Source organism: Hyaena hyaena, unplaced genomic scaffold (assembly GCF_003009895.1).
Source record: "Hyaena hyaena isolate Hyena2069 unplaced genomic scaffold, ASM300989v1 scaffold_30, whole genome shotgun sequence".
In the NCBI taxonomy this organism is placed as follows: domain Eukaryota; kingdom Metazoa; phylum Chordata; class Mammalia; order Carnivora; family Hyaenidae; genus Hyaena; species Hyaena hyaena.
In genome coordinates this window covers 4,218,406-4,239,178 of record NW_024080662.1, presented here as the reverse complement: position 1 = coordinate 4,239,178, position 20,773 = coordinate 4,218,406, and the positions used below count along the sequence as shown (strand labels likewise).

The window sequence follows — 20,773 nt, the reverse complement described above, 5'->3', positions numbered from 1 at the left end:
AAGTTGGACCCTTAAGCAACTGAGCCACCCAGGCGCCCCCAGCCTATTCTGTTATAATGAAGAAAGTTTAGGATTTTTATTTTTTCCTTAAAAAAACAAAAGGATTTTCTTTCTGGTTCCACTTGGTTAGCTGTGGCTGTGGCATTGGGCTGTAGTCTGAGGTAGGGGTGTCTCACTGCTCTGGAGTGACTTATGTCAGAGCCTCTCTGTGCCTCAACATCCCTTCTGAACCCAGTGTGCATCCTGCACTCTGTCTGCTCTGTTGTCCGTGGTTGGGGTGTGGGATGAGGTCCTGGTCCAGATAAAGGGATGTTAGTGGGACAGTTAGTAAAATTTGGATAAAGTCTGTAGATTAGTATATATATTGCATATCCATGTATGTGTATATATTGCACACCTGTATGTGCAAGTATGTGATTTATCAGTGTTAATTTTCTGAACATTGGCAATTAGAATCATACAAATGTTAACATTTGGGAAATCTGGATAAAGGGTATATAGGAATTATTTGTACTACTTTTATAATTTTTTTTTGTTTTGTAAGTCTGCAGTGACATGAGAAGGCCCTGTAAGGTGAACGAGCTTGGAGGTGGCGGGGTGGGTATGGCGTCAGCAGCTCCATGCATAGGCTGGCTGTGAGGCCACAGCGTGCTCTGAGGACTTTGAACTTCACCTGTAGGTATCAGAGACTGAGGATTTTTGAGCACGAACATGATGTGGTGAATATACATTAAATTTAAAGCATTCTTGGGGTACCTGGGTGGCTCAGTCAGTTAAGCGTCCAGCTTCTGCTCAGGTCATGATCTCACAGTTCGTGGGTTCGAGCCCTGTGTTGGGCTCTGTGCTGACAGCTAGTTCAGGGCCTGGAGCGTGCTTCAGATTCTGTATCTCCCTCTCTCTCTGACCCTCCCCTGCTTACACTGTTTCTATCTCTCTCTCAAAAATAAATAAAACATTAAAAAAATTTTTTTTTAATTTAAAGCATTCTTGGGGTACCTGGGTGGCTCAGTCAGTTAAGCGTCCAGCTTCTGCTCAGGTCATGATCTCATGATTCGTGGGTTTGGGCCCTGTGTCGGGCTCTGTGCTGACAGCTCAGAGCCTGGAGCCTGTTTCAGATTCTGTGTCTCCCTCTCTCTCTGACCCTCCCCTGCTTACACTGTTTCTATCTCTCTCTCAAAAATAAATAAAACATTAAAAAAATTTTTTTTTAATTTAAAGCATTCTTTAAGTCTTAAAAAAAAGCCGCCATTTCTGAACACAAAGGTAATATATCTTCATTGTAGAATATTTTTTAAAAATGCATAAGAACTTAAGAAAAAGGAGCATGTGGGTGGCTTAGTCAGTTAAGCATCCGACTCAGGTCATGGTCTCGTGATTCATGAGTTCGAGCCCTGCATGGGGCTTGATAGTGTGGAGCCTGCTTGGGATTCTCTCTCTCTCTCTCTCTCTCTCTGCCCCTCCCTGCTCTCTCGCTCTCAAAATAAATAAATAAACTTAAAAAAAAAGAAATAAAATAAAACCATCCATAACCGTTCTTCGTAGCATATCTGCACGTATAAATATACTTAAAGAAAAAGAATAGAAAACAATGCACCACGTACTACATAGTGGTCTTCTCTCCCTCTTTGCATTTAATATTGTTTGATGAGCTTTTTTCACGTCTTAAGATACTTATGTCAAACTGTGTTGCCAACTACATAGAGCTATTTAAAATTACATTTAAGTTAATTAAAATTAAATGTCAATTAGTTAAAATGAAACGAAATCACAGATTGAGTTACTTATGTGTCCTAGCCCCATTGGCCAGTAGTCACCAGAGCTGCCATATTGGACAGTGCAGAATAGAACATTCTCGTTACCGCAGGAAAGGTTCTATTAGACAGTGCTGCTCTAGAATATTTAAAATTTCTAGAATATCTAAAAGTTGTACAGTGTTTATTTAGGTTTACCTCTGCATTTGGGATTCTGTTTTTTTCTGTTTTGCATACTTACATGTTTTAATGTTTTCATGAGTTTTCTTGTTTGTTTCTAACAGCTTCGTTGAGATGTAATCCACGTACCATAACCCGCCCTTTGAAAGTATAAAACTTAGCGGTTTTTAGTGCGGCCAGAGGTGTGCCACTGTCCCCGGTATCTGATTTTAGAGCATCTTGATCGCCCCAAAAAGCAAGACCTCCACCATTAGAGATACAGCTCCCTGCTCCCCCAGTGCCGGGCAGCTGCTAATCTACTCACCTCCTCGTGCACGCCCATCTTTGGCAGCATCTTTGATTTTTTCTTTTTTCCTTGGGAAAAATCCTCTTAAATTCCTGGGTCAAGTGGTGTGAAGGTTTTTTAAGGCTTTTGGGACGTTGCCCACGCCGCCCTCTGAAAGGTGTTGTCCACATTTAGGCTTGTGCCAGCAGCGTCCAGAAATACCCTTTTCTCAGCATGCATGGTAATGCCGTGATTGTCATTGTTTTTCCTCTTTGCCCATGGGCCAGTGACAAGTGGCATCCCCCTTTGCACGTGGCCCCTGGCAAGGTGGAACACTGTTTCCTGTGCTAATTGGCCATTCCCACGTCAGATCAGATTTGGGAGAGGTGCCTGGCCTCCGTGTGGGGAAGGACGGAGGAGGGTGAGTCTAGAGGCACAGGGCGGGGTGTCCCAGCAGCGGCTACAGAGCCGGGCTGGGGGCACAGGGCTTGTTAGGGGGTGTACCTTGAACCCCGTGTACCTCTGGGGAGCGGAGGGCAGGGAAGGATTGAGGCCAGAGAACGGGGGTGTCCTGGGGCAGGCTCGAACCTGCAGGCAGCCTGGTGAGGCTTGCTCTAGCCTGCAGTGATTGGGAAACTGGGATGGAAACTTCCTTCCCCACTGCGATGAAGCGAAGCCATCATTGGTTTTGAGCGGCTTTCGGGGTGAAGAGAGCAGACTGGCGCAATGACCCCGTCACCCAGAATGGGCTTAAATACTTCCTTTGTGGCTTGGGGAGAGTTTCCCCCGCCTGACCCTGGAGCTTCAGGGTGCATGGGAGAGAAGTCAGAGACAGAGAAGGCCTGGTGCCTGGTGGGATGCAGTTGGTGTGTTTGTTACCTACATCCATGGCTCTTGACCTTGGCTGTTCCCTTAGACCCATCTGAGGCGCTTCGGTCGCATCCCCCCCCAGGCTGGCACCAGAGCCCCCGAGGTTACAGTGGGCATCTGTACTGACCTGCACAGCCAGACTAAAGACGTGACCGTCTGCACAGGGCCGGGGGACCCAGCACCCACTGCCTCCGGGGGGTTTTGTGAGCTCACACGGGGCCGGGAGGAAGACCGTTGCCGGGGTCATTGGTCCAGCTCTGCCCCAAACGCTCGGCCCCTCTTCGAGAACCTGTTGACTCCCAGAGCTGCCCAGGTCCACAAGCTGCAAACTTCAGCTGAGGAAAAGACCTTTCTCAACTTGTGTCCAGAGTAACTTGTTCAGATGTGGCCCCCAGGGAGACCCACCCCCTCCCTGCCAACCCCTGAGCCTTGACCGGATGCCGTGAGCCTTGCCTGGATCCCTTTCGTGCAGCGTAGGTGGTTCGTGGCTGTGGGATCCCACATGACACGCGGCATCCGGGCGGAGTAGAGAGGGTGCCCTGCGGTGGCCGCAGTGGGGGCGGGGCAGCTCCCAGACACCTCCCATCCGAGTGAGCTGGGGGGTGTGGGGCCTCCCCCGTGGGCTAGCCTGACAGAGCCTTCTTACTTCAGACCTTATCATAATAATACAAGGTGCCGACCTGGTCATCGCCCGGATCGGCTGTGTGTTCAGGTGAGGGAGGGCTGTGGTGTCCTCTGTTGGGCGGTCTGTGGGAAGATCTCACCCTGAGGCTGCTTTGCTGGCCTCCTTGTTTGTGAATCCAGCTTCGCAGGGAGTGGGGAGGCTGCCGTGGCCCTCAGCCAGGTTTGGGTTTTGGCTCCGGGTGCACGAGAGATCATTCCATACCAGTTTGGAATAACCCACTTCACGTGGAGCGCTGCCCAGGCTGGGTGGTGTCTGCGTTCGATCAGTCATCCTGTGTAATCGGTTCTCAAATAGTCTTTCTGGAACGGCGGCAGGGCGGCTGGAACATTCCAGGAGGCAGAGGGGGAGGAGGCTGCGTCCCACCTAGACCAGAGTGGTTTCCCCTTCTGTTATATGTAGTTGAGTTTTCACTGTGTTGTGTTTTGTTTTGTTTTGTTTTGTTTTTTGTGACAAGTGTCTCCTGCTTTAAGCACCTTGGGAACCCCTGTTGTGCACACAGAGAGGCCCGCCTGGGTGTGTTTCTCCCGTGCTGTTAACCTGCAGCCAAAACAGTGGCAGTGACGGTAACGGTAATAATAAAACGTCAAATTGCTGTAGTGGTAAAACTTGTCTCTTTCCTTCTGGAGAGTCGGAGAGCTCTCAGTAAGGCTCGCTTTATTGCTTCAGCTTCTTGAGGACATTACGATCCGCCATAGCTTTGGCAGTGTTTGTCGCTGGTGCCCGGTTTTTCTGCTTATCACCTGGAAGACCTTAGAGAAAGCTCTGGACAAGGGCTCAGTCAGTTGAGCATCGGACTCTCGGTTTTGGCTCAGGTCATGATCTCACGGTTCGTGAGTTCAGGCCCCGCCCTGGGCTCTGTGCTGGCGGTGCAGAGCCTGCTTGGGATTCTCTTTCTTCCTCTCGCTCTCTGCCCCGCTCCACTCCCTCACTCTCTCTGTCCCCACCAAAATAAATAAATTAACTTAAAAAGTTTAAAACAAGAAAGCTCTGGACAGCCGCCCAAGGCACTGGCCTGCCCACGACGGCCTCCCAGATGACAGCTGGGCAGCCTGGGAGGGGCAGATCAAGTGTTGAGGTAGGGCCTGTCTTCCAGGAGGTTCTGGTGGGGAGCGGCCCAGGAGGCCTGAGCCACATGGGCCCGCGACAGTCTTGGAGCCTCCCCGGAGGAAGCAAATCCTGCCTCCTACCTTAACTGTGCAGTGTGTCCTCCTCCCACATCCACACACCTCCCGGTTCAGAGCGTCACATCCCGTCACCTCCCATGTCCCGGGGCCGCCGGGAGTTTCCCTGCGTCCTGTCCCTGCCTCCAGCCCTGCTGGCTCATGGCCACAAATCATCCCACTGTTATGCACATCCCTCCGGCTTTCCGGCTTTCCCATCTCTGTGCCTTCTCTTACCTTTTCCTGAACCTGGCTCACCCTCCCCGCCTCTCCCCTGCCTCTGCCTTTGAATGCATCCATCGCTTCTCTGGTATCTGCCGTGTAAGGGGCACTCTGCTTTGCTTGTGTTGGTGGGGGTACTAAAAGAGAAAGGCAGGTTTCTTTTCTCAGCGAGCTTATTTTCCGAGACGTAAGAGGGGACGTACACCGCGAGCCCTGCCTGGGCCACAGGCCGCAGCAGACAGGTGGTTGAAGCGCTTGCATAATCCTCAGTGGCTCTTTGCCTCCCGTTGTCCATCATTTAAAACAGGAAACTGTCCCTAGTCCTTGCCCTTTCCTGTGGGAATATTATGATTTAAAAGAATCCCTTATAGCCACTTTGGAAGACAGTTGGACAGTTTTGCGTTTTTTTAAACAAAACTAAACATACTCGTACCATACAAAGCAACAGTCTTGCTCCATGGTATTTATCCAAATGAATTGAATCTCATGTCCATGCCAGCATCCTGTATGTGACTATTCACAGCAGCCTTATTCATAATTGGCCAAGCTTGAAAGCAACCCAGATGTCCTTCAGGGGGTGAATGGTTGAATAAGCTGTGGTCCATCCAGACCATGGGATCTTATTCAGTGCTGAACAGAAATGAGCTATTGAGCCATGAAAAGTCATGGAGGGGACTTGAATGCGAATTACCCAGCAAGAGATAGAGGCCAGTCTAAAAAGGCTTCATACTGTACGATTCCACTCCCATGATGTTCTGGAAAAAGTAAAGCTATGGAGACAGTAAGAAGTTCGATGGCTGCTGGGGGCTGGGGGAGGGAGGGAGGACTAGGTGGAGCACGGAAGATTTTTAGGGCAGGGAAACCGTCTGTATGATACTGTCATGGTGGACATGTGTCATTCTACTTCCATTCAAACCCACTGGATGTTCAACACCTCCTGTAAATTATGGACTGTGGGTGCTGATGTGTCAGCATAGGTCCATCAGTTGGAACAAAGGTAGCGCTCTGGTGGCGGATGGTGATAGTGGAGGGAGCTGAGCATGTGGGGGAGCAGGAATATATGGAGACTCTCTGTACCTTTTGCTCAATTTTATTTTTTAATTAAAAAAGTTTTTTTAATGTTTATTTTTGAGAGAGAACCAGAGCCAGAGCTCAAGCAGGGGTAGAGCAGAGAGAGAGACACAGAATCTGAAGCAGGCTCCAGGCTGTCAGCACAGAGCCCAGTGTGGGGCTTGAACCCATGAACCGAGAGATCATGACCTGAGCTGAAGTCGGATGCTTAACTGACAGAGCCATCTAGGCTTCCCCCTTCTGCTCGATTTTAATGTTCTAACAAATAAAGTCTATTAACAGAAGTGCCAGAAAGAAATAAACTGAAATGATAAATGTCATGTTTAAAAAATCACCCCAATCTATTGATTTTTTTTTTAATATTTTTTTAAAGTTTATTTATTTTGAGAGAGAGCAAGCGTGAGCAGGGGAGGGGCAGACAGAGAGAGAGAGAGAGAGAGAGAGAGAGGGAGAATCCCAAGCAGGCTCTGTACTGTCAGCGCAGAGCTGACTCCGGGCTTGAACCCACGAACCGTGAGGTTGTGACCTGAGATGAAATCAAGAGTCAGAAGCTTAACTGACTGAGCCACGCAGGTGCCTCTCTTAGTCCCTCTTATAAATGCAATGTGTGGACTGGAAAGGACCTGGTGTACAGTCAGCCCTGACTTCAGATATTCTGCTTAATCTTTGAACGTCAGTTTCTTTGCCTGTAAAATGATGATAATGTTCCGTGGGACTGTCATATGTGTCATTAAAACACATATACATTGTTTACTGTCGTTCTAAAGACAGAGTCACAGACCTGGATTAACCTCCTTACTGAGGCAACCGAAAAACCACAAACAAAAAACTTAGAAGTGTATGAACCAAAGGTTTTCAAGACACTGGACATCAGGCAGCAAAGGATGGTTATTCTTTTTTTTTCTTCAAGTTTATTTTGAGAGTGAGAGTGGGGGAGGGGAAGAGAGCAGGAGGGAGAGAGAGAGAGAGAGAGAGAATCCCAAGCAGACAGCACAGAGCCTCTGTCTCTCTCTTTTTTATGTTTTATTTATCTTTGAGAAAGAGAGAGAGCGCAAGCAGGGGGCAGAGGGTCCAAAGCAGGCTCTGTGCTGGGAGCACCGAGCCCCACGTGGGACTCAAACTCCCAACTGAGCCTCCCAGTGGGATGGTAAATGGATACTTTTCTATCCATTTACCACAAGGCACAAGGCTGAGATACTTCCCCACCTAGTTGCCTCTTACGGGCTCTTCGCTCCGTGACCAGCGGCTTAGAGCATCAGTGGCTTCCTTCCTTGCTTTGAGTCGGTGCCGGATGGTCCGAGTGGCGGGAAGGGAGGTCAGCAGCCCGGAGCACGCGGGGTAAGAGAAAGTTCCCAGGGAGGCAGAAGTCAGTAGGTCAGAGCCCTCGGGTGGAGAGGAAGCCAGAGGAGAGCGTTGCTGTGCCGGCTCCGGGGAGCAACAGAGAGCTGATCCGCCGTGACAAAGTAGCAGGAAACCCCCAGGTGGCCCGTGCACCTGTTCTTGTCCACTTGATGATGCTGACATCCTCCGTTGGCTTGACGAGCGTGGCTAGGGGAGGGCGTCTGGTCTCATCCCCCAGATCCAAACGAGATGAGTCCACGTCCTCCTTGGGAGCCGGCAGCATCCCTGACTCCGGACACCTGTCTCGCCTTTCAGCCTCGACGCGCTGTCTAGAAGGCTGGCGCTCTTCTTGCGCCCGGCCCCTGCACGGTGGAAGGGCTGTCCACACCGCTGCGTCTCAAGCCCCTCCGCTCTCTGCAGCTAGCGTTGCTATGGTGGCTTAAGCCATGAGGTCACCATGATTAACAGGGAAAAAGTGATGTTGCCTTGGGCGTGGTTTTGTTCTGTGTGCGTGAGCAGAGTTATAGTCCTGTTGCTTTGAGCTTCCTTCCATCCAGTCTGTGGATGGTCTGCTCTGACTGTGCTTTCGTGGCCGCCTGACACACCAGTCTTTGTTTCCTGTTGTGAGGGTCCACAGTCAGGTCGATCGGTGGGTATGGACAGGTGGTCTGAAAGCGGATCTCAGAATCACCTTATTCTCAGAATCACCAAATAGTATAATTAATACCATACTGTGCCCTATTTGGTGTTTTTTTTTTTTTTTTTAGAGAGTGTTTTTTCTTCATGATCACATTTGCTGAAGATGGAAGGCAAGGCCACTGGGGGAATTTTCTAGGGGTTGGAAATATTCTGTATCATGGCCGGGGCTCGCCTTACGTAGGTCATTTGTCAAAATTCATTGGATGGTAGACTTTTCATTGGGGCGTTTCGCTGTTTGTGACTTTTCTCTTGAGAAAAACAACTGTAAGCAAATGATGAACTCTTGTTAATGATTTGCAGGCTGACGTGTTTGGGGATGAGGCAGAGTGCTCTCTGTGCCTTACTTTGAAATGCATCAAAAATGAGATGGGTTATTGGTCTGATTGACAACAGAATGTTCACAATTGGAGGATTGGGGTGGTGGGTGTATGGGTGTTTCCTGCACGATTCTTCAGCTTTTCTGCCTAATTGAAAATTCTGTAATAAAATGGTGAAACAGAAGGATTATAAGAACTACTACTTGTGTTCTCTAGAACTTTCCATAAACAGATTCCTTCCAACAGCTAGATTTCTGGGCTGACACCATATTATTCCTACAAACGGCCTCACCTGCTTCCTAAACGCAGTGTTGGTGAAATGAGTTGAGGGCCCTTGGCTTGGTGAGCTCACTGGGAACCTGGTGTGAGTGCTTTCATGAACCACGTGTTAGCCTGGACCGCCTTTGAGGGTGACACAGTTTGTCAACTTGAGTCAATAGGACTCTGAAACATGGGGCTTTCCACCCTGTAGGCAGAAGGCTGGGGCTTTGCAGCCTGAAAACAGCCTGACACCAGTGTTAGAAAAGGGGAGCCCAGGCTGGTTACCTGACAGACATGGGGGAGCTCTGTGTGTGTGTGTGTGTGTGTGTGTGTGTTCAAAAATATAAACACTATACAGTATATTTAAACATATTCTGATGCTTTTGATATTAGACCTTTCTAGTCTAGAGAAGTGCCTGTCTTCAAAGAATTTTTTTTTAATGTTTTATTTATTTCTGAGAGAGAGACACACACAGCGTGAGAAGGGGAGGGTCAGAGAGAGAGGGAGACACAGACTCTGAAACAGGCTCCAGGCTCCGAGCTGGCTGTCAGCACAGAGCCCGATGCGGGGCTTGAACCCACAAACTGCGAGATCATGACTTAAGCCGAAGTTGGACGCTTAACCAACTGAGCCACCCAGGCGCTCTCAAATAATTTTCTTTAATGTTTATATTTGAGAGAGAAAGACAGACAAGAGTGTAGCAGGGGAGGGGCAGAGAGAGAGGGAGACACAGAATCTGAAGCAGGCTCCAGGCTCTGAGCTGTCAGCATGGAGCCCGACACGGAGCTTGAACCCACAAACCTTAAGATCATGACCTGAGCCGAAGCCGGACACTCCACCAACTGAGTCACCCAGGCGCCCCAAGCATCCACTCTTTATATTTTGGTATATTTACTCCCTGATTTTTTTTTTTTTTTAAATTTCATGCATCGTTTACATAATCGTGATGTTTTTCATTTGACTCTAATGAAGTTCTTTGGGAAGGAAGCTCCAGCACCTCCTTTATGTGGACTGGCCCGGAGCCTGAGCTACAGCCACAGAGATTCTGGGTTGGTCTAGACAGAGAGAGTTCCGGCTTACTCACAGGGTACGATCCTGGGAGGGCTGGAACCTCTTAAAGAGCCTGTCGGGCGTGGAAGCAACTTTTTGCCGAATGCACACCATTTTTGCATCCTTACTAAGTGTGTGCCTGGTCGTTGAACATATGCCTAATGAAGGGTGCTGTACCAAGTACTCTTGGTGTGTTCTCTCCCCATAAGCTTGCGAGAGGCTGCCATCATCCCATCTCACAGAAGAAACACCAGACGGCAGGGAGTTCAAATGATCTGCCCTAGTCACATAGAGAGTAGATTGTGGGGTTCTAGTTCAAGAGCAGGCTCGATAGACACTTTGTAGCTGAGACAGGGCCAACTCCAATGAACTTGGTGGTTTGCAGAGCAACCTTCACGGCCACCCCACTGGCCGCTCCTGGGAACAGGCAGAGCAGGGGGCCTTAACCTCTTTTTCCTAATTGAGAACTGATGCTCCCAGAAGTTTCCAGGTTAACTCACACTGCGTGGGAAGCAAGTGGGCAGGGAGACTAAAGGTTAGAGCCTGGCTCTCTAATTTCTGTTTCATCATGTTGCAGTCAGAGCCTGAGAGTGGAGTGGGAGAGGCCTGGGGACTTGAAGGGACAAAGGGTGGGTGTAGGGGAGCCCGTGAGCAAAGGCTCAAAACTGGGGTCCAGTGGGGCTTGTTTGGAGGTGAGGGGCAGGGAAGGGCCCTGGCCTTGTGGTCTGCCAGACCTGGGGCTGGTGGCCTGATGCTTTTGTAAAAAGTGAGGCTCATCAGGGCGCCTGGGCGTCTCAGTAGGCTAAGCGTCTGACTCATGATTTCAGGTCATGATCTCACGGTTTGTGAGTTCGAGCCCCATGTCAGGCTCCGTACTGACAGTGCAGAGCCTGCTTGGGGTTCTCGGTCTCTCTCTCTCAAAATAAAGAAATAAACAAAACAAAAAAAAGATGAGGATTGTCAACCCTACTTGGTTCCCATTGAGAATTAAAGGAAATAATTTTGTTGAAATCGTCCGACCTGCGTGCTTGGCAGGTTATAATCATGGTGTGGTTTTTTGGATGCCGTCTGATAAGCAGTGGGAGCCTTTGAGAGCTTTGGGCCAGGACGTAGATTGACAAAGCAGAGATTTTTTTCCCCTGACTATCAGCATGCCAGTGTGGAGGTCAGTCAGCATGGGGCTTGGGGGTAGGGGCCTGAAGGCCAGCCTGATGGCTGTTTCCTGGAGTTGAAAAGCTGATGGAGAGAGAGAGAGAAGGAGAGAGAGAGGAGAGAGAGATCTCCAAGGAGTGACCCACTGGATTTGGTGATGGGCTGGTTATGGGAACTGACAGGCATCTCACTTTGCTTATTGGCTTTTCTATGACTCAGTTTACTCTGTCTCCTCCCAACTCACCGGCATATTCTTGCTTTGCAGGAGCCTGCGTGAAATGCAGCAAAGGGGTGTTCGGGGCCGGCCAGGCCTGCCAGGCTATGGGGAACCTCTACCACGATGCATGCTTCACCTGCGCGGCCTGCAGTAAGTGTGGGGTGTGCCCGGGGACAAGGACGGGGGGTTGGGAGGACAGGGAGGACAGGGGAGAGCATCCTTTCTGGAGGCACTTGACCCAGGCCTCCCACAGCGCCGCAGAAAGGCGGGTCGGGGCCCTTGAGAGCCCCCAGCGCAAGGCCCATCAGAGGAAGGGGCCATACCAATGACTGCCCAGGGCCAGTGAGCGGGTAGTATCTGTAGTAACGTCTGTAGTAACATCAGGTTTGTGATGCGAATCAGAGATCTCAGAGGGGCTGGGGGCAGAGTGGGGAGGGGGAGGGGGGGAGCACTGGGATCCACCATCGTCCTCCCCCACTGTGGCACCAGCCAGTCAAAAGTTGGTCAGTTACTCCTGTGTGAGGAGGGGCCCTTTTAGTACGCTGTGAGTCCGCTCTTTGATTTGGAGGCTTCTCTATGAGTGTGAAGTGTGAGTGTGTGCACAAACGCCCGTGTGTGCACACACCGAGGCGTCAGTGCCCGTGAGCGCACACACCTGCTGGCCTCTCCACTCCGTATACGCAAACTAGATGACCAGGCCTGTGCTCAGCCCCGCAGACTGTTCGTTGGGTTGATGGCAAGCACAGTGGAAGATTCTAGCACATTCGAGATGTTTGCTGAGTCTGACCATGTCTGGAACTGTGCTTGTTTTATGGCTTCTACCAAAGATTAATTCTGAGGAGTGTTTTTTAGAAAATGCCCCGCTGATGTTCTCCAGTCCTGTGCTGAGGCTAGCAGCTATCAATGACAAGGAAACGGTACAGTAAAGCCAGAGAGTCCGGAGCAAAGGGGTCTTGTTATCTGGCCCCTCAATCCTGGCTCTTCATTAGAATCCCCTAGGAGATTTTGTTTCTTTTTGTTAAGTTCATTTATTTATTTTGAGAGAGAGAAAGAGAATCAGCATGCACACACACACACAGGGGAGGGGCAGAGAGAGAGGAGAGAGAGAATGCCAAAAGGGCTTCATAATGTCAGGCCAGAACCTGATGCAAGGCTTGAACTCATGAACCGTGAGATCATGGCCTGAGCTGAGATCAAGAGTTGGACAGTTAACTGACTGGACCATCCAGATGCCCCTCCCCTAGGGGATCAAAAAAAATTCTTTTTTAAATGTTTATTTATTTATTTTTATTTTTTTTAAATACTTTTTTTTAAGTGTTTTATTTATTTCTTAGAGAGAAAGAGAGAGAGCATGAGGAGGGGAGGGTCAGAGAGAGAGGGAGACACAGAATCTTAAACAGGCTCCAGGCTTTGAGCTGGCTGTTAGTACAGAGCCCGACGTGGGGCTCGAACCCATGAACCATGAGATCATGAACTGAGCTGAAGTCGGATGCTTAACTGACTGAGCCACCCAGGCGCCCCTAAATGTTTATTTATTTTTGAGAGAGAGAGAGAGAGAGGGAGAGAGAGAGAGAGAGAGAAAGAGAGAGAGAGAGAGAGAGAGAGAGAGAGAGAGAGACAGGAGTGGGGGAGGGGCATAGAGCGAGTGAGACACAGAATCTGAAGCAGGCTCCAGGCTCCCAGCTGTCAGCACAGAGCCCCAGTGCAGAGCTCGAACCCACGAACCATGAGATCATGGCCTGAGCTGAGATCAAGAGTTTGATGCTTAACAGACTGAGCCACCCAGACGCCCCTCCCCAAGGGGGTTTTAAAAGCCAGTGATGCCCCGGTGCCACCGAGGGTGGAGTTTCTAGAATGGTCAAGAGTGCTTTTCCTGTCTCCTCAGGGGACTCCAGGGCGTGGTCAGGCCCAAGCATCTGGATTAGTGCCAGCCTCCTCATTTCAGAAGCTTCTGGAGAAAGGAGGGGTTAGATTTGCTCTTGGCTGGTTTGTGGCACGTCCAGTGAGCCTCCTGATTCTCAGTCTAAAGTGAGCCAGGTGGGCATGGACCTGCCTCCCAGCCTGCCAGGCTGTGATGGCTAGGCACACGCCCGGGTTCAAAACCTCATACGTGAATCCTTGCCTCGATTTCCCACGAAATGCCTGCCCTACAGTCTATGGTTTGTGCATTGATGAGTATTCACCTCTGTAGGGAAAATGTGAGAGAGCCTTAGAGGTGAGTCAGAAGCCTGCTGAGCAGCCTCATCAGAAATGTGGGCGTGGCCTGGAAGCGTGGGCGTGGTCTGGAGTCATTTTCCCTGGGCTCGAGCTTCTCCTTGTCTCTGAGCCACGCTGCACCTTGTAAGTTGTAGAATCCCCATGGCAACCACGATTCTTGTCCCTAACAATGCAGACTGTGTCTGGTGGAGATGCAGTTGCCGGTCGCCCTGTGGAGGTTGGTTTCGCTTCTGCCAAAGCAAGTTTATTTCAGCACTCCTGATGGCCACATAGCCGGGGTTCTTTGCACTATCCCAGATGTAACATCTTGCATCTCCCTGCATTAACTGATGAGTTAAATTAAATCTTTGACAGTGTGTTTGAGTCTTATCTGGACAAGAGTTGGGATCCTGCCTCTTTCTAAAACATTATCTTTGAGGCGCCTGAGTGGCTCAGTTGGTTAAGCGTCCAGCTTCTGCTCAGGTCATGATCTCACAGTTCATGGGTTCGAGCCCCATGTCTGGCTCTGTGCTGACAGCTCAGAGCCTGGAGCCTGCTTCAGATTCTGTGTCTCCCTCTCTCTCTTTGCCAGTCCCTTACTTGTGCATGCGTGCTCTCTCTCTTTCTCTCTCTCTCTCTCTCAAAAATAAAGACATCAAAAAAAATTTTTTAATTACCTTTGACTTTTGGCTCCTGCAACTGGTTCTCAAAATTTGCTATTTTCCAGGGGAAAGAAAATATTAAATAGAAGCTAATTTCCATCTCAAGCAGTTGCCATTTGAGCAAAGAAAGTTTTTCAGAGTTGGGGTGGGTACCGAAAACTCACTTGGTGCCACTTGTGGCTGCCCGACTACCTGTTGGTTCCATATCGGGTTGAATTTATCCTCAGGTGATGGCGGGCACAAACACGGCACACACGGCTGGTTGGGATTTTCCTGGTCTAGCTTCTAGGGCCCTTGTGTTGTGGTCTCTGGCTTAATGCTTCCTGTAATTGATCACAGACTGAACTCCCTTTTCTACTTCCCTATCTCTGATCACACCACCCCCTAGATCTGCTCTCCCCACTCCATACATTTAAGTTCTGTCCAGTCGTTAGGGCCCAGCTCAACGGCAGTCTCTTCCAGGAAGTCTTCCCTATTCCCCTAGCAGGAAGAAATCATTTTCCCCCCCTCGAACTCGGCATGCCCTGCTTTCTTACTGGTGCTGTCCTGTAGACTGTGAAGTCACTCTCTGTGACTTTGGAGCCAGCACGCCAGGCCCTGGAACAGAGTTGTTGACAGGTGAGGACAGGGCCCCATCAGGAAGTGAGTGGCGCACATTCCCGTTCGCCAAGGGCCTGCAGGCTCCCGTTGTGTGTAAACACACGTGCCCCCTGCGCTCGCTGAGCAGTTGGAGACCCAGGCCTGCGTCTGAGCAGCGTCTCTTGGGCGCTAGAGGTGCTTCGCCCTGTCCGGTTGACTTATTGCCATCCTGGGACTGTATTCAGCAGCAGGAAGCACCTGGGCGCTCCGCGTCCCGGCTCCGCAGGTCCCCAGGTGTGTCACCAAACCCTGGTGCTGCGCAGATGGCTCAGCCCGGGCCAGGCCTGGTCCCTCGTCACTGGCACAAGAGAACATGGGGACCCAGAGAGGGAAAGAGCATTTCTCAAGATTAAAGACCTAGGAGCAGAGCTGGTGCCGGAATCCAAGGCTCCTGGATCTTATTAGCTTTGCATATGCCCGTGTCTCTCGGTTAGTGTATGTGTTAGTGAGTTTATAGGTGTGTGTGCTCTCCGTTTTCCCATTTCTTCGTGAAGATGATCTCGCTGGGGGCGCCTGGGTGGCTCAGTCAGTTAAGTGTCCCACTCTTTTTTTTTTTTTAAAAAAAAATTTATGTTTTTAAGTTGATTTTACTATATGTGCTGCCGAAGCGAGCACTGTTTTTAAGTTTATTTTGAGAGAGAGAGGGAGACAGCGTGAGTGAGGGAGGGGCAGAGAGAAGGGGAGAAAGAGAGACAGAGAATTCCGAGCACACTTTGTACTGTCAGCACAGAGCTCGATGTGGGGCTTGAACTCACAAAACTGTGAGATCATGATCTGAGCTGAAACTGACTCAGATGCTTAACCGACTGAGCCACCTAGGCGTCCCCACAGAGAATTTCAAGGGCAGAGACCTAGTGTGTGATTCTAGCACAGGTGTTTTTACTTGTGTGTTTTCCCTTCTAGGTTTTGCCCAGAGATACTCACGGCTTATAGAGCTGTGATCACAGCATGTAAATAATGTTCTGTCCTTTTTGATCGAACGTGCTGTGGACCCATCCACATCTCTGCAGTCTTCAGCATACTGATTTAACACTCTCAGAGCAATGGACCGCGCTGGGCCGCAGTTCTGCGGCACTCGGCTTGTGTGGGGTTTACTGGGTGTTCTGCAGAGCCTGCCTCACTGCCCGCCTGCACCCCCCTTTTTCTCTGCTGAATTGTGTCCTTGGTGTGCTGCCCAGAAGTCAACATTCAGGGTGCGGCGTGTGGGCCTTTGTGTGGTCTGCTCAAGTCCCTCCTTTCGGATTGCTCCTTGGGCGGCCAGTGTGTGTGGTTGCCATGGAGATGTGGGGGGGTGTCCCTTCTCCCACTGTGGGACCTGCCCACCCCAGGTGGCTGTGCCCTCAACTGGATGCCCTGAGGAAGCCGTTGGCACAGTGTGGAGCAGGAGGAGGGTCAGCGCAGGGGGCAGGCATGGCCTTGGCCTTGGCCCTGGCCGGCAGCCATGCTCTGCGTCTGACGCTGGGTGTTGAGTGGCCTGAGGAGAAGCTGGCGCCCGTCTGTGGCTGAGAGGGGTAGAATGAGGAGGAAGGAAAGGTACCAGGTCTGGACGTGTGGGTCAAGAGGGCCTCTCCAGAGTGGGGCTCTGGCACCTTCTAGAACAGACTGTGAGGGAGAAGGAAGATAAGGCTCTGTGTCCTTCCTTCAGGCAGGTTTAGATCTAAAATGTCAGATTTTGGGGCGCCTGCGTGGCTCAGTTGGTTAAGCATCTGACTTCAGCTCAGGTCAGGATCTCACAGTTTGTGGGTTCAAGCCCCGCATTGGGCTTTATGCTGACAGCTAGCTCAGAGCCTGGAGCCTGCTTCAGATTCCGTGTCTCCCTCTCTCTCTGACCCTGCTCTGCTCACGCTGCCTCTCTCTCTCAGAAATAAATAAAAAACACTAAAAAAAAAAACCCAGTTAAAATGTCAGATTTTGTTCCTTTTGTAAAGACTCGATCCTGGAGTCCAGGTGAAGCCTGTTGCCATGTGCGTGTTCACGGCTGCTCTGATTTTTCATCTGTACGAGCTGGAAATCCCATGTGCTCTCCTTCTCCGAAGTCCAGAGAACACGAGGGCCCGGGCCCGGGCGTGGGATGGGGGGCAGGCTCCAGGCTGATGGGAACTGTGCCCCCACAGGCCTAGACTCAGAGAAGGGCCGCTGCAAGCCAGCGGGGTCCACCCAGGGGACAGCGTTGGGATGTGCAAGTCATAGCCAGAGCAGGTGGCCTTCAGTGTTGTGCCTAGTGCTTCAGCCCTGGGTGGGCCGTGTGCCGGGACCTGCCCGTTGTGCCTCGGGGGACCCACGCCGTAACTGAGGAATATGTGCCATTGCCTGTCCCACCTTCGAAAACCCAGACACTGGTGGAGGTTAAAGATTGTGAAGGGATTTCATGGCGAACCTCACCCCTTTAGACTCAGTCATGGGAAAGTCAGCCTAAGTTACTGAAGAGGCTGCATCCAGAACTCTAAAAACATACCACTTCATTGGTTCAGAAAACAGCCAGAATTAAGCCCAATGTTATGGAACTGGGGTTCTTGAGTAAGTCGGTGGTTTCTTTTTTTTTTTTTTTTAATATTTTATTTATTTCTGAGAGAGAGAGAGTCAGCATGAGCAGGGGAAGGTCAGAGAGAAAGGGAGACACAGAATCTGAAGCAGGCTCCAGGCTCTGAGCTCGCTGTCAGCACAGAGCCCGACGTGGGGCTCGAACCCAAGAGCCTTGAGATCATGACCTGAGCAGAAGTCGGATGCTCAACCAACTGAGCCACCCAGGCGCCCCAAGGCAGTGGTTTCTGATTGGTGGGCCATCATCTGGTAGGTTCTGGAATTGGGAGGGTGCTTGTCAGCTCTTTTGTTTTCTTACAAAGTTTAAATGCTGCCCCTGAGATCACGTGTACTTTCTTTTTTAAATGTTTTTAGTTTTATTTTTGAGAGAGAGAGCATGAGTAGAAGAGGGGCAGACAGAGAAGGAGACAGAGGATCCGAAGCCGGCCCTGCACTGACAGCACGGAGCCTGATGCGGGGTTGAAAGTCACAAACCGTGAGATCATGACCTGAGCCGAAGCTGGACGCTCAGCTGACTGAGCCACCCAGGCGCCCTTGTTTACTTATTTTGTTTTGCTGACTTTGTATACGACCTCGGCCACCCTGCATTTGAAAATGCTCACAGATTCTGAAGTAGCGGAGCGGGCACCAGGGAGGTCTTGCTTTAATTCGCAGCTGGATGGCTTCCTTAAACCAGCCCTCACAGTATTTATAAGTAGCTTGTAGGTGTGCTGCCCAGCTTGCTCTGGACAGTCCCCCACACCGAGCCTTCCACCCACGGGAGCTCGCTAAGTTCTGGAACAGGCCAGTGAGTTCAGCATTATCCTCAGCCTTCTTTTCCTGGCGAGCAGACAGAGGCTTGGGAGCGTAGTTTGCTGGTGGCTGGTTACCTTAAGCAGCGTGCTCAGCGCCTGAGCCCAGGACCGTGTGGACCCACGGCCTCTGCTCCCGCCACCGTGTTAGAGTCCCCTTGCTCGGAGCAGACATGTGCCGAAGACAGGACGCTGGCTTTGCACCTGCAGTCTTGTGTTGGCGCTGTGTGGTGACAAAGGCTGGGTTTGCAGAGATTCTCTGGGTGTGATGCAGGAGAACAGCCCGAGCCTTGGAAGAGGGGAGATATGAGAGACCTGGATTAAAGGCCTCGATGTCTGAATTTCTGAGCCCTTGACTCATGCCAATGTTTCTTGCCACATTCAGCAGTTGTGAGTAAGCTGCGTGAGTCAGCTGGATCTAAGGAAAAAGCGGGAGGGGGTCAAGAATGTGAGAAAGGAAGAGTAGGCACGGACTCAAGGAAGCCAGTGGGCGAGGAAGAAATCAGGAAGCAGCCAAAATAGATGAGCTGGGCGAAGGGCTGTGAGGGTCGGCAGAGGGCAGAGGGGCGACCCTGGCTTGGCGTGTTGTTACAAGAGTCTCTTGTGTTTGTCTCTAGCAAACCCCATCTGGCTAGGGGCACCTGACTCGGGCCCAGATTTGGTTTCTCAGATCAGACTTTTTTGGTCCAGAGGCCGTGAGGTCCCTGACAGCAGGAAACATCCGATTCCTTGTGACATTAACAGGGTCTGGGATATTGGAGCGCTACACTGTAGAGGGTGACTCCAGCGTGACCCACACCTACTCGCCACACGTAGATTCCAGTGACAGCACGCACACATGGTTTTGTGGTGGGGGGGGGGGGGCCCTGCACCGTAATTAGCCTGAAGACATCGAATCCGGTGCCTCATCTCCGAGCCAGAATTCTGGGTTTAGGGAATAAGGTCTTTTTGGAGGTCTGAACTCTATTCTGGCATCATAGACGCTACTTGGGTCTCTTTGGCTCTCTTGTTAAGAGTGTCTGTTCTTTGCTTTCTTCAGTCTTCTGTCTCTCAAATATTCTCTTAAATTTCTGTCCTCAACTCTGGCCCTGTGATGGTGAACTTAGTGTGTCAGCTGGAACTGGGCCACAGGTGCCCGGATGTTTGGTCAAACATTATTCTGAGTATGTCTGTGAGGATGTTTCTGGATGAGAGTAACAGTTGGTAAACTGAGTAAAGTAGACATTTCTCCCTAGTGCGGGTGGTCCTTGCCCAATCAGTTGAAGGCCCACACAGAACCAGAAAAGCTGACCTTCCCACAAGTAAGGGGATTTCCTCCAGTCGGACTACCTTGAGCAGGGACGTGCATTCTCCCCGCTTTCTGACTGGGATGACGCCATCGGCCCTTCCTGGGCCTCCGGCTCGCCTACTGCTGACCTTGCCACCCTTGTCAGCCTCCATAATCATGTGAGCCAATTCCTTTTTTTTTTTCTTCATTTTTTAACGTTTATTTATATTTGAGAGAGAGAGACTGAAACAGAGCATGAGCAGGAAAGGGGCAGAGAGAGAGGGAGACACAGACTCAGAAGCAGGCTCCAGGCTCTGAGCTGTCAGCACAGTGCCCAACGCAGGGCTCGAACCCACATACTGCAAAATCATGACCTGAGCCAAAGTTGACACTTAACCCACTGAGCCCCCCAGGCACCCCCAGCCAATTCCTTTTAAACGCTCTCTCTGTTTCTGTCTGTACACACACACGTGCATGTGCATACACACATGCACGCACACAGGCATGCACACACGTGTGCACACCTACACATGCACGTGCACACATATGCCTGTACCCTCTGGGTCATCTGCAACCCCCCGGCTAATAAGGACCCTTCCATCCTTCTTCTGCATTACTTTCCCTTCCCTCCCTACTTCCTCCCTCCCTTGTGTCCCCTCACTGACCATTTCTTTTGCACCCACGGCCTCTGTCATGGAACCCTGTGGGGCTTCTGTGCTCCTGTACGCTGCAGACCCCTGACCACACCTGCGTGTACGTGCGTGGTGAGCATCCCGGGGCCTCAGCCACGGTCACCTGGGAACGTGTCTCTGGCCCTGGACTTGGCCTCACCACCCACACCTCCCCTGCCTTCCTTTGGCCTCTAGCTCCCTATTTCCTGAACTCTAGACTCGAAGCATCCGCTGTGGCAGCCGATGGCCACATGTGGCTTTTGAACACTTGAAATGTGGTCAGTGCGACTGAGGAATCAAACGCCGTATTTTTGTTTTTATAAATTTTTGTAAATGTTTATTTTGAAGACAGAGAGAGAGTGCAAGGAGGGGAGGGGCAGAGAGAGAGAGGGAGACACAGAATCTGAAGCAGGCTCCAGACTCTGAGCTGTCAGCACAGAGCCGGATGTGGGGCTTGAACCCACAAACCACGAGATCATGACCTGAGCTGAAGTCACTTGCCTAACCGACTGAGCCACCCAGGCGCCCCTACATCATATTTTATTTTAACTGAAGTTTTAAATTTAAATAGCGACGTGGTCCGTGGCTACCATATTGCACAGTGTGGGTAAAGTATCTCGTTCCTAAACCAAAGTTCCCTTATTAATACAAAATGATCAGTGATGTTTATTATGTTTAGTACTTTATACGTTGCAAAGGCAATATAATCACATAGGGAAAAAAAAACATATGGGAGAAGAAATTTGCCCATCACCCAATACTGA

At 50.6% G+C, this 20,773-nt stretch overlaps 1 protein-coding gene across 2 annotated transcripts in view; it reads left to right on the top strand.

The window, feature by feature from the left end:
- The window catches only part of LIMD1 (LIM domain containing 1), a 73,695-nt gene that overhangs the window by 20,557 nt on the left and 32,365 nt on the right, over positions 1-20,773 (top strand). For both annotated transcript variants that reach the window (XM_039228201.1, XM_039228199.1), the window contains exon 2: positions 11,291-11,392. In XM_039228201.1, coding sequence (XP_039084132.1) covers positions 11,291-11,392 — 102 coding nt within the window. The remainder of the gene's footprint in view (positions 1-11,290; positions 11,393-20,773) is intronic.